Source organism: Girardinichthys multiradiatus, chromosome 21 (assembly GCF_021462225.1).
Source record: "Girardinichthys multiradiatus isolate DD_20200921_A chromosome 21, DD_fGirMul_XY1, whole genome shotgun sequence".
Classification (NCBI taxonomy): Eukaryota; Metazoa; Chordata; class Actinopteri; order Cyprinodontiformes; family Goodeidae; genus Girardinichthys; species Girardinichthys multiradiatus.
Window position 1 is genome coordinate 27,749,677 of NC_061813.1, and position 13,934 is coordinate 27,763,610.

Sequence of the window (13,934 nt, forward strand, 5' to 3'; positions counted from 1 at the left end):
CCAACTGTTGCTCGTATGAATTGGTGCTTTCAAAGGCGGGACGTTTCCTACAAATCACGCATCAGTTCGTACCCAACAGGGGATCTTTTGTTCCAGCTTGTAGACCCGACAGTTTAAGGATTGCAACCAAAATAACCAATAAAAGCTTTTTGACGATAAAATTCAGTTTAATTAAATTACACATGATGTTTGAGCATCTTTAATAACTGTTTATCCCCCTATTTCGCAGTTTAGGTACATTGCTGTGAAATGTTTGCCTCACAGATACAGAATTAAAGTTTGAAGGCACAAAATGGCAATGCAAAGGTAGGAAACGGGGGGGTATGAATCAGGGAAGATGTGAAATGACCAACATGGTCTTTAATCATTTATTATGTTTTTCTTCATAGTATTCAAATCTTTAAACATCCATTAACTTTATTGCTTGCTCTGTCTAAGACATCAATATAAATTCCCTAAAACATCTTGTTAAAATGAAATGTTCATTATTTATTTGGCCTTCGTCTAACATATTTGCCTACATTATAGCTTCTTAGCTCGGAGCCATACCGGCTTCACTCAAATATTGAACTTTCCAGACACTGTTTTATCAAGGATTAGAAGTGAGAGGATGAGCTGTGGTATTTGAGCGGTATTATATGGACACCGGAGTCCTCATTGTGCAAACCCGTCTGTCTGACCTTTTAGAATGGTATGATTGTGCCCCCATTGTGATCCCCCTGTCTTTGTAAAGCCCATTTGATTAACTTTTGTTAAGCAAGTTTTGGGGACTCTGGCCTTGCTTTTTAACACCTCTTCTCACTAAATACCTGCATGCGGTGGTGGAATAAAGATGGATTAGGCCTTGATAGCATCTTAAGTAATTTACAATAGGCTTGAAGAAGGCAAGCAGCCCATTTGTGGAAGTGCCACGTGTTGAATAGGAGGTTAATTTTTCAACAAAGATGGATGTTAAAAGAATAAAGGAGACAGTTATGAGGGGGGATTCAAATTCCAAGGAGGGATTAAATAGTTATCTGGTTTTCTTGGTTAAATTGATTGGATGTAGAGTGTGCAATAAGTAGAAATCTGTCGACCAGACGAAGTGGTTGAAACAAAGATTTCAACCACCTATTCCCCCCTGAAACACCCTTTCCTTGTTAGAGGCTGGCTCTTCATTTATATCAATAAAGCCCCAAGAAATATTAATGCAGATTTGCTCAAGAATTCATGCTGAAGGGTTGCTCTGATATTGGCATGCATATTGATATTTACAAGTAAAGGTTCTACATCTGTTTAATGACCCCAGCACCACAATTACTCACACTCCCTGCCCAGTGTAATTCTCCATCAATTCCCTTAGATTAGTTTTTTCCATGACTGAGTTTCTAGATTGGCAAATGATTCATGAGTTTTGTGTTTTGTGTTTTTTCTCAGGGCCTGGGAGACTTCCAGCAGCACATGCCGGGTAATTTTGGTCCACCCCAGCGACCGCCTCATCACATGGAGCCCTTAAGGAACCAACCTCCTCAAGGCCCCCAGGAAAGAGAGCCCCTCTTTATGGGAGGTGAGTCTCACGTCTAGCCTTGATGAGTGTTGCAAAGCTTTCTGAGCATATTGAACCCTCTTCATCACCTCTAGCACTATACCTCCGGTGCTGCGGTGTTAGCAGATCTCATGTTAAATGCATGTATCTATATACATGGGAATGAACCTTGGAAATGGCAATAAAAATACATATTTATGATTTTCCATACCCATTGTTAATGTAAGATCGATTTCCTATGTTCTTGTTTACCCCTTCACCCTAATTGAGCTGTCGGATGTTGTTTTTCATGCTACAGTCTGGAGATTTTTGGAGAAATTTCTTCTTCAGAGAAAAGGAAACTGAGTTGCGTTGTTATTTTGTCTTCTTCTGTGTGGACACAGAGTGTGGAGAATCATCACGGTTTCCAGGGCAGCAGTTGTTCGATCACCCCGGGCCCGGCTCTTTGATGAACAGCGGCAACAACCTCCACCACCACCACCAGCAGCAGCTGCCTGGCCAGGGCCACATGGGCTTCGGTCCACACGGACCGGCCTTCAACCAGCCGGGCCAGGGCCCGTTAGGACTGTTTCAGAGAGAACCCCAAAGACCCAACCTCCCTCCCCACCAAGGTCACCAGGGGATGGCGAACTTGAATCAACAAGGTGGCCCCCCAAATCAGCCCCGACCTTTCATGAGCCCTCGGCAGCCGTTCGGCCAGCAGGGCAACATGTTCCCCCCTCCACCAGTTCAGTATGGGATGCAGGTACGGCTACGAGTAAGTGATCTTAATGTCCAGTACATATTTGGTTATCTTGATTACGTCTGCTTCAAGTATTCAGAGAACATCTAATGTCCCTGAAACTGAAATTATTAAAAAAGAGTCACACTCAGCAACAGCATCTTTTGTAAAGAGAAATAGACTAGAGCTCCCCCTAGTGAGAGAATCCTTATTTTATGACAACTATGAAAGTAAGTAAATTGTATTTCTTTATTTAATTTTGGTCAAAGGGTTGTGCATCATAACTGAAATCCAACAATAAATTAAATAAACGACATGAAAATTAAACTAAGTCAAACACCAGTGAGCAACCCATGCAAAACAAAAAGGTAACTGGGATAATAAGCAGACTGGGAATGCCACATTAAATAGTTCAGCAATAAAAGTTTCTGTAAAAGTTCAGTAATATCCTGAAATTTGGGTTTCTGCCAAAGTCTTGAAACGCCACAAAGTTCTAAATTTAATTGTCTTAATTTTGGGCCACAAAGTCTTGAATCTATCCAGATTTTTCATACTAGGCCTCAAATGGTCAAAAAATTCAAGTGTTACGCTGTGGCAGAAATATAAACTCAGGATTTAGAGATTTGAATCAGCCCATTTTCCTCTCATGCATGCATAGACACATCATGGTTTCCTGTCTCTGCTTGATGACAAGGACTCTGATCACGGTTCTGTGGTGAAGGATTTTATTGGCTGGTGTAAGCGCTCAGGTCTGAAGAGTAATGTCTCAAAAACCAAAGAATTGTTGATTTATCAAAGACGCCTCCATCATGCCCTCCAGTTATTATCCACAGACAGGCTGTAGAGGTTGTAGAACATTACAAATACCTCAGTACAATTATGGAAGGCTGCTTGACCTTTAAGGTTAAAACAGATGCAGTCTGTGCTGAGGCTCACCAGTGTATGTATTTGCATTGGAAATTGAGAAATATTAATATGGAGGCTGTTTTTCTGACAAATCTTTTATTCCTTTTTTCTCGAGACATTTTTAACTTTTTCTTTTATGTGTTGATTAAGAGACTAAACAGCATAGTAAAGATGTGCAGCAAAGCTTGGAGAGCTCCTCCAGCTCTACAGAACCAGAGTCACGTTCATGGTTCAAACCATCCTCTATACCATGATTACATGTTGCTGCCATCAGCTCGCAGATACTTGGTGATAAAATGCAATATAAAACGGTACAAATGTTGATTTGTTACTATTAATGTTAGCCTCCTTAATAATTTCACCTGATGGGCCAAAATATAGACTAGTAGCCTATGGTTGTGTTATTTTAATAAAAAATTATATAAAGGCTACTGACATGTTTTGATGGATAGAGGCTTTAAACCTTCTTTGCAAAACTTGTTGAACAATTCTGCTTCTAATACTGACTTACTGGCTAAAATAGTAAGTTTAAGCAATTAAAATATGTATTCACAGAGAAATCAGTGATGGGAATAGTTGGCTAAAATCAAGAACTGTTGTGAAATGTACAGTATAACGTAGTAGGGCATTAAAGCACTCCAGTCACATGTCGGACCACTTTATGTTGACAAAGTTATATAAGGTATTAGGTTATTTTTTTAAATATTCTTGTGTATGTCTTAAAAGTTTAACATTTTAGCTTTCTAAAACTTGCAGAAGCCAAGACGTTAGATGGCGAAGCAATACAAAGAGACTACAACTGGAGTGATGTGTTTATGTGCTTTGGTACCAGGTAGGGCAGACTTGCAGCTGCATTTCAGACAAGCAGCAGGTCGGATAATTAAGCTGGATGTGGACCTAGGCATAAAGAGTTGCACTTGTCTAATCATGAAGTAGTGAAGGCTTGAAAGACTATTTCTGAATCGTAGATGCTAATAAAGGTTTTGTGATGAGTCTTAGTCGGCTGTAGCTATTTTAACATCTGGGCTGATCCATTTGTCTGAATAGAGATCCGAATCTGGAACAACTGATAAGTACTTTTCATGGGGAATGTCATATATTGACTAAATTGGTATTGCGCTGATGTAATCCAATAAAAACAAACCTTAGTTTTGCCGGCATTTAGTTTGCGGGGGATATTTTGCATCCATACGGTTGTCATTAGGACAGAGAGGGTGAGGTTGAAGGGAATCTGTAGACTTTATAGTGAGGTATAACTGGGTGTCATGTAAAGAAAAAGAAACATTGTGCTTTCTGATCCAGTTCCCTCGTAAAGGCCCCATAATAGACCCGTGTTGTACCCCATGGGAAAGAGGAAACATGAGTTGGACCAGTGAAGAGCTGTGCCATTAATACCAAGCCACTGTTCCAGGCTGTCTAGAAAGATTTATTTGAAAATACAAGAAGTAATTCTGCAGAAGTTGCCCACTCTATTACCAAATAAACCCTTTATAGAAACAGATTTCTAGATGTTCCATATATATTTGCTTAAATGGGTATGTGCATTCTGCTGCCATTGCAGGGTCTGATGCACGGCCCCCCTGTCTCCCAGCTGTCACATCACGACCCCTTATCACCCCATCCCATGCACCAGCAGCAGCCCCACCACCACCATAGGCAAGAGATGCCCCATCAGCAGCACCAACAGATAAATCTCAATGAGCCTCGCCCCATGACACATCATGGTCAAAATCCTTTCCATCAGCAGCAGGGGCATGGTGGCCCCAGGCATATGAATCCCCGTTCTCTGAACCCCCAACAGAGGAACATGTCAAGCAGGCAGAGAATGGTAAGAGATTAGCATACAAGCTCATTATTTTGTCAAATCACAGATTTTTGCTTTGCTATGGTGTCACACAATTAGTCCTTATTATTTTGTTGTTATTATTTTTCAATTAGAAACACCCGATTTGATTTGAGACCAAAATTATGCAAATAGATGATTTAAAAAAAGAACAAAAAAAGGAACGCTATCTCTTTGTGTCTTACCATGTCTTCAGAACACACCCATCTCCAAACAAATGCAGCACCGCAACAGCAACCTACGGGAGCTCCCTGTAGCACCTGGTAACGCAAACATTAACAGTTCCTCCCCCGCTGCCAGCATCAATCCTGTTGCCAGGACAACGCCGGGGACGCGTCCGGGTCAGAACACTCAGCCGGCGTATGGTGGTGGCAGAGGAAGAGGCCAAGCTGCGAAGCCTGAACCACAGGCTGGGGAAGCAGGCAGGGCGGTGACTCAACAGCAGGAAGCTCCAAATGCACCATCCAGCTCAACACCACCGGTCAGTGATTCAGGATCGGACCCAGTTGCATTGAACACAAAAAGAACAATGAAAATCACTGCTCATATAATTGAGAAAATTGGATTTTCCACCCATTGGCTGTATATTAGAAAACACAGTAAAAAAGATTCTGTCAGCCTTGTTGACTTAGAGTTGTTTATTCCCTTGGATTTTTAATTTGTTTAAATTCATGGATCAGTTCAGGGAATATTCCTTAAACTTGGAATACTTGGAATTTATATTTTTATTGTCAACAATAACAAAAACACTAATCTACCACAGAAATTAATATTGAAATGACTTTGCAGTATTCCACTTTTAATACAACTTCTGTAATGCAGAAAGAGCAGAGGAATTCACTGTAAACGCAAAATGTGTTGGACTTTTCTAGATGTAGTGAATCTAGGTTTTTCCAAATAAACGTTTTGACTCTGTGCATTGGTGTTCAATGCACAGTTGTACAAAGGTGACATCATTTGTTCTGTTAGTGTGATAAACGCAGGTTGTTTCTAAACCACGGTAACAAGTAATCATGGCAAATAATCCGGGCCAAAGTTATTATGACTACAATTTTTTTGTTCTTGAAATTTGATGCCCGAATTTACAGTTAAATTATGTTTTGCAACCTGCTTCTTGTGGCGCAGGACCCTGATGAAGATGAGGAGACGCGGCAGTACCGTCTGAAGATTGAGGAGCAGAAGCGTCTGAGAGAGGAGATTCTAAAGAGGAAGGAGTTGCGGCGGCAGATGCAGGCTGGTGTCAGAAAGAAGGAGCTGCTGGAGAGACTTAACGCTCAGACAACCACACAAAACCAGGACTGTACTCCTACACAGACTCAGCCTTCACTACCAAATCAGCAAAATCCACACCCTGTACCACAACAGGCAGTACCACAGCAGCCAGAACAAAACCTGCAGCAACTACAGGCACACCAGCAGAGGCAGGTGCCTCAGAGACCACAACAGTCAGTAAATCACACATTAACCAATCCCAATCAGGACAGCACCATGCCCCCTAGAAGTCCTGCTCAGAACCCCGCACCACGTCCCAACGTCAAGTTGCGCCTTCAGATGGTAAAAGGGAGCCCACTGGAGAAGCAGATCCCCAGCTTAGGTCCTGAACAGCAATGGAAGCAGCCCCAACACAATCAGCAGCAGCCACTTCAGCCACAGAGAAGAAACAGCTCTTTGCAGAGTGTAAACAGACCCGGCGCTCAAATTCCCCAAAAGAACCCCCCTCCTTCAGTGAGGCAAGGCCCAGCTCAGAGTCAAGGAGTTAAACCTGGGGCTAAAAGAACTGTGATGCAGCGAGTCCAAAATGCAGCTGTGGAAGCCCAGCAGGTGCCACAGAAAGTCAGAGTTGTCAAACTTTCAGGACCGGTGAGCACAGGATTTTATTGTTATTTGACACCTTCTTTTGTGCCTGACATTTATTTGATCCTCTCCTGTAGATTTTACCCACAAGGGAAGCTACCTAACTGGGAAGGAAATGCCATTGATTCCCTCTCACTGTCTGTTTTGTAATCTAGTTGATATCTAACCTATGAGAATGACACAGTGATGTCTGTGTCATTTTGGTAAAATTGATCAGTTAACAATGTCTTCTGTGTCTTAGGAACTGGTATTTAACCCTCGATGTCTTTACAGACTTTTTACCTTTCCTAACTCAGAAAGTCTGGGGGCATTAATAAAAAAAAGAGCAGTTTGACATTTATCTGTAGAGTTGGGGGCTCCTCAGCACTGCCTTTAAAGGTTGATATCCTCTTTTCAGGACAGACGCGGGTTCTCCTTAAGGCAAATGGGCCAAATGAGAATAACAAGATGTCCATTTGTGGTTATTTCAGACTCTCCTGATACAGTACATTTCAAAGCTGTTCAAACATCTTGAACTTTTCAAAGTTTCGCCATCTTACAACCCCAAACTTAAGTGTTGGGGGTTCTCAGTTTTCACTGGAATATTTTTTTGTTAGAAAGAGACAGAACTGAGCATATTTGTGGGGTGGAAGAAAAGTGACAAAGGTAGCAATCAGAAGAGATGTTGTGTGCATTTGTATTCAGCACCCCTGAGTCAATAGCTGCAAGTCTTTTGAGGCATGTCTCTGGCATCTGCAGACTGAAATTGTAGCCCATTCTTCCTTGAAAAACAGCTCAGTCATAATTCATGTGAAGATCAATGTTAAAGTCTTCTCACTGTTTCTTTGTTGGTTTTAGGTCATGTCTTTGACTGGACCATTCTTCCATAACTAAGCTATCCTGTTGTAGGTGAATGTCTGTCTGAGTCTTAAGTCTGTTGCAGCCTAGAACAAGTTCTGTTCTGGGATTGCCGTTTATTAAACTCCATCCTGCTTTCTACCAGCTTTTACCAGCTTCCCTGCCCCCGCTGAAGAAAAGCATCTCCACAGCATGATGCTGCCGCCACCATGTTTTACCATAAAGATGATGAGTTGAGGAGGTGCTAAGACAGTTTTCTGCTTCTTGTAGCATTTTGGTTGTTGGCCAAAAAGTTCACTTTTGGCGTAATTTGACCAGAGAATCTTCTTCCACGGCATTTCCACCGAAAAAAGGGGTTCCATAGTGCGAAATATGGTTCAACTCAGGCTCTGCAGAATACTAAATTTTTCTCTACTAACTGTGACGTAACCCATGGACACGTCAAAGCTGGAGACCAGAGAAGCAACAAGTATGGTGGTGAAGACAAAGACCGTGCTACTAATAATAATGATTATAATGATAATTTAGACTTTATTGATCTCACATTGAAGAAATTGTCCTGTGCATTTAACCCATCCCTTAGAGAGCCGTGGGCTGCCATTGTGCGGCGGCAAGGGAGCATTCAGGGTCTTGCTCAGCGACCCAGAGTAGCAGGCTGCGGGATTTGAACCAGGATACTTGTGGCCTCTCTGGGACGCAAATACCCTCCTCTCTAACCACTAGGCCACCACTCCCCCAGCTCTCACTGCGCTTTCCTTCCGCATTGTGTAACACCCAGCGTTGGTGACGCATGCTTAGTTCCCAAAACTGGTGAGAACGTGCGTCGGTTCTCAACGGAACACCAAAGTCTGAAGGCACCCGATCCGAACCGGTTCAAGAACAGGAGTTCTTTCTGTGGAAAAGGGGCTTGAGTGTCAAACTGTAAACAGAATGTTTTGTGGCTTTCTTTCAACAATTGGCATGTTGTACATGGGCATTTTGGCCATATTCTTTCCATATTAGGATAATGAATTGAACAGTGCTCTGTGAGAACGTTTGAGGTATTGTTTTACAATCTAACATGCTTTAGATTTGTTGTGTTACCTGGTCTTCATGAAGCTGTTTGTTCCTTAATGTTCTCTATCAAACCTCTGATGCCTTCAGAGAGCAGCTTGATTAATACCGAGGTAAATTATAGGTGGATTCTATTTAACCATTAGCTTCACAGTCACGCATTTCTGTTGGTCATTTATATAAAATCCCAACAAAAATACATTGAAATGTGTGGTTGTAATATGACAAACTCTGAAAACGTTGAAGAGGAGCGAGGTAGTTAATAAGTTACTGCTTTGTTCCTAATTACACACTAATCTTTCTTGTTGAAAGATGACAAAGAGATGCGTGTCAAGCATTAATACTCATCATTGAAGAGGCACGTTGGTGGGATGTGATACTGTTTGAAATAAGCCGCTTTCAGGCCTCATCTCAGGATGAAGCAGCTGCGCTTGAATTGCCGACTGGCCGCAGATCAGGTTCGCAGGGTGTCACTGTGTTGATGGAACCCAGTGCAGAGCTATCTGATCTGCTGCACCTTGTAGGGGGAAAAAAGTGAAGGAGGGGATGAAGAAGAGGCAAAATGGCTGAAAACGAAAAGCCTCATAAGTTGCAGTGTGAAGAAGATTCTCTCCCACATTGTTGTGCTGTCATCAGCAAGAGCTTTGACAATGTTATCTCTTCTTATTCCCCTTCCCTCTTCCTCTCTGTCATCCCTCAGTTGCTTTTTATATCAACCCTTCTCTCAGGTGTGAGGCAACAAAAGATGCCAATCCAAGACCCTTGTAATTAATCTTTCTTGGTTGAAGGTATGGGGGGGGGGGGAACATAATACCTGTGTAAGAAAGTTGCCACTTTTGAGGATTTGGGTTTGTATAGCTTAGGCACAGAGATAAGAGGCAAATTATATTTTCATCAGGTGTAATACAAAAGCGGTGCAAAACACAAAAGCTCAGGAAAATGTGGGTGTGTGTGACGGGGGGTGGGGATGGAGTACACATCGAGCTGCTGTCGCTTCGGTGTAATGCAGCTTAGCATTTGATGGGCGCAATCAGGAGCTGTGATTTCTATAGAAGGGATTAATCCATTTACTCTCCGCTGGGGACAGGTCAGAGATAGCGCCTCTTTTCTTCCCATGTATTGATCTGTCACATCTTTCTGCAGAGTCGGAGAGGGGACGACCTTCAATTCCTCACTGCATGTCAACAGAGCAGAGCTGTGACTTTATTTGATAATGAGACCATCACCTTGTTGGTTTGATCTTTATTCTCGGCAGAGTGGCTGATAGAAATCCAGTTCCAGTGATTGCAGATATTTAGTTTCCTTTGTGGAGATCCTTTTGCAACCCTCGGTCAATCATAGACAGTGCTTTGCAAGCCTGTTAATACCCCCTGAGCTTTTCCACATCTTGTTGCGGTACAACCCTCGTAGTTCAATGTATTTTATTGGAATTTTATGTGATTGACCAACACAAATAATTGTGAGTTGGAAAGATATAAATATTGTTTTGAATGCATGTTATGATGTCAGGGACGTCATGGAAAAAAGCTGCTCTGGTCAGATGAGACTGCAATTAAGCTTTTTAGGCCTATATGCACTGCTCACAACACTGAACCCATCCATGTTGCCCAAATACTTCATGTTGCTACACACAAACAAAGAGGAGCAGAATTTGGATATGAAGTCAGTGTTTTTCTCCATTCTTTCAATCCAGAGTGGGAAGGAGCTCGAGGCATCCGGTGGCCCTGTGCAGCAGCAAGGCGCCTGGCAAGCAGCTCCACTCAACCAAAGCATCCAGAGGAAGGTGACCATGATGGGACAGCAGCAAACGGGACCAGGTGGAACACCGCAGGCTAGCCGCGGGGGCTTGGGAGACGCACCGCAAAGCAGGGTATGAAATGAAAGATATCTCTCTTTGTGTCTTTATTTCAGGACACTAATAATCCGGTCAGTCAGTCAGTCAGTCATTTTCTGCCGCTTATTCCATAGTGGGTCGCGGGGGAGCTGGTGCCTATCTCCAGCAGTCTATGGGCGAGAAGCAGGGTACACCCTGGACAGGTCGCCAGTCCATCGCAGGGCAACACACAAACAACCATGCACACACTCATTCATACACCTATGGGAAATTTAGAGTGACCAATTAACCTAACATTCATGTCTTTGGACTGTGGGAGGAAGCCGGAGTACCCGGTGAGAACCCACGCATGCACGGGGAGAACATGCAAACTCCATGCAGAAAGACCCCAGGCCGGGAATCAAACCCAGGACCTTCTTGCTGCAAGGCAACAGTGCTACCAACCGCGCCACCGTGCAACCCTAATAATCCTTTCACCTGAAATGTATTTATTACCCGTGTAGAACTGTTTCACCGCAACTCCACGCCAAAATGTCTCCTGTAAAAATGCATTATGCTGGTGCTCAGTAGATGTACCAGTTATGCAGTAGGACAGGACAGTGTGCCAGGTTTGGGAGTATCGACAGGCTGAAAGTAGCAGAACAAGCAGGGCTCCACGATTTCCCCTGGCCTCTCTGGGCAGATGTCACCAGCAGGCTCTTGTCACTGGTTCCATACTCGCAGATGCTGACAGTGTAAGGCAGCCACCAGTACGCTTGCATGGCTGCGCTCCCTTTATGCTCCCCACACACACACACACACACTCTCATAACCATATTCCCTCCACTTCCTCTCTTTGTGGGGCGTCTCCCTCCCCCTTCTTTTTCTGCACCAGGGGAAACATACCTCTCTCAAACAAGATCATATGAAGATATGTCATGCAGCCTGGCATCATCTTCTGACGTTTATGTTCTGTGTAGAAATGTGATGAGTCAATCACGTTTAAAGTCTGAAAGGCACAAGAGGAAAATGCGTGATGTTTCTAAAAGTACCTTTGCGTATAGAATCTCTTTCATCAAGATATCTGAGCAGGGTTTGGTATTTTCAGGCCTTGTGTTAATTTCATACTCACTGCTTGGTTTAGGTTGTCTTATCAGGCCAGGGTCGAGGTCGAGGGGCTGGTCAGATGGGACGGGGTCATCCACTGCCCACCAGGATGAGCCAGAGAGGACCAGATAAACCTCACTGTACTGTGTGCATCGAGGGCCTCTCCACATCTACAACTGAATTTCAGCTGAAGAACCTTCTCATGTCCATCGGCCCTATAGAGGTAGAAGCCAAACGCACGACACCTTCAGTAATATTTATGATTTACATATTTGTACAAATCTTTCCGATTTTCATCCTGTTTCAACCGCAAACTTTAATATATTTTATTGGGGTTTTAGTTGATAGAACAGGACATTTTATTGTTATAAAAACATTTTAACCAGTTGTGCACTTTACAAATCTGGCCTTGATGGAAGAGTGGCTAGACAAAAGCTATTGTTGAAGATAAAACCATGGAGGGAAACACAGTAATCGTGTGGAAGTTGACAAACCTTTTGTTGTACAATACATTTAAATAAATGACGGAAATCAGAGATTTGAACATCATCCCCATGGTGAAACAGGGCGGTGGCACCATCATACTGTGGGGATGCTTTTCTTTAGTAAAGAAAGGGAAGTTGGTCAGAGCTGATTGATTGAAAGATGGGTGGAGCTAAATACAGGACAGAAACTGTTTTGATTATTAGGGTTGCGCCAGTCAATCACCCCCGATTTCCTTCATTTTGGATGAACGGCGATTAGCCGATACTTACATGTGAAACTGGTCGTATCCACCGATCTTATCCGCCTCTGCAAAGGACTAAAAATCAGCCACTGTCCCTTTTTGCTCTGATGTGAGAGATGGCTGACTGACAGACCCGCCCACCAGGTCACATACAGTTTGTATTGTTTCACGGGTATTGTTCAGTGTTTTTCAATCAAATATGATTGGAACATTGGGACGTTTGAACACCTGACAGTCTCAGTTATAAAACAAATCGGTATTGGCCAAAATCTGATTCGGCCCGTCTGGCTTTTTAAAGATCGATGATCGGCCAGAAAACTGCAATCGGTGCAGCCCTGATATCTATGTGTTAGGTTGGCCCAAACTAGGCAGTTAATTAATATTAGATCTTGTAGGATTAGATCTCCCAAAGCAGAGATCTTTAGGGCACGTTCTATGCGTTGCAATGCAAAAACCGTTTCCTTTTGCTCCTTTAAGAGTATATAACAATGTGTTCTACACTTGTCTAACGACATAATGGTGTGAATGCTGGGCACATTGTTTGCTCTGGCAGCAGACTGTGATTAGTCCCTGACAGATGTAATACACAAATGATAACAACAATGCCTGTAGACATGATAAATCTTCACACTGTAATTATACAAAATGTTAAGAGAGCACTCTACCTGAGCAACATTACCATTCTTTATTCAACTCAGAAACGTTTTAATACCTTTTCTGAGTTGGACACAACAGTTTGGGGCCTTAATTTAGGTTTACGTATGAACTTATTAAATTTCAGCTGTTCTTTACATAAGTTGGCAGAATAATGCAAACGGATCCTTTCAGAAATGTTATTTGGCCTATGTCTAAAACACATTTTGTTTACACCGAGAAATTGTGATCTTTAAAGTGAACTGAAAGTGTGTACTGTAAAAATAAATGTTGATCTGTTTTTGAAATATTGCTCACACGTGGCCCAGTCAAAGTCTAGACCATTCTCTCCAACAGAGAATCAGTTGCAAACTTTGAAACTGATATATTGAAGTGAAAAACCCTGTTTAATCTGACTGAGAATGGGCGAAAATTTCAGTGCTTCAGGGGCGTAAAATGGATCATTTTTCTTTAACTTCATCGTTTTGCTCTATTTTATGGTGGTCGGTCACATAATATCCCAACAGAAATATTGACGTTTGTGGTTGTAATGTGTAACAATATTAAAAAGTTCATAAAATGTGAAATTCCTCACCAACCAGTGTAAAAATAAATGCTCTTAAACGTGATGTTATAGCGTCCTCTGTTGGGATTATTTGGAAGTTTGTGAATTAATTATCTTAGTTCCCACCCACCCCCACGTTCTCTTGTCTCCTTCTCACTCTGTTCTGTTTGTCCTTTCCTCTTCTGTCTCCTGCAGATGTTTAAAATGATTCCCCAGCAGAGAAAAGCAATAGCCAAATTTTCCAACCCCCAGCATGCAGCAAGTTTCCAAATGAGCTTCCATAGGTAATCAATACTTCCTTTCAGCTTTGTTCACATAATCGAATGATTACAAATAACGATAGTCTGATG

At 42.5% G+C, this 13,934-nt stretch overlaps 1 protein-coding gene across 4 annotated transcripts in view; it reads left to right on the top strand.

The window, feature by feature from the left end:
* rbm33a (RNA binding motif protein 33a) overlaps nucleotides 1–13,934 on the top strand; it is a 42,557-nt gene that overhangs the window by 23,313 nt on the left and 5,310 nt on the right. For 2 of the 4 annotated variants that reach the window (XM_047349391.1, XM_047349389.1), the window contains exons 11-18: nucleotides 1,417–1,546; nucleotides 1,909–2,282; nucleotides 4,714–4,980; nucleotides 5,192–5,476; nucleotides 6,121–6,855; nucleotides 10,433–10,609; nucleotides 11,697–11,882; nucleotides 13,780–13,868. In XM_047349391.1, the coding sequence (XP_047205347.1) occupies nucleotides 1,417–1,546; nucleotides 1,909–2,282; nucleotides 4,714–4,980; nucleotides 5,192–5,476; nucleotides 6,121–6,855; nucleotides 10,433–10,609; nucleotides 11,697–11,882; nucleotides 13,780–13,868 (2,243 nt within the window). The remainder of the gene's footprint in view (nucleotides 1–1,416; nucleotides 1,547–1,908; nucleotides 2,283–4,713; nucleotides 4,981–5,191; nucleotides 5,477–6,120; nucleotides 6,856–10,432; nucleotides 10,610–11,696; nucleotides 11,883–13,779; nucleotides 13,869–13,934) is intronic. The other 2 variants (XM_047349390.1, XM_047349392.1) reach the window with 2 other exon arrangements.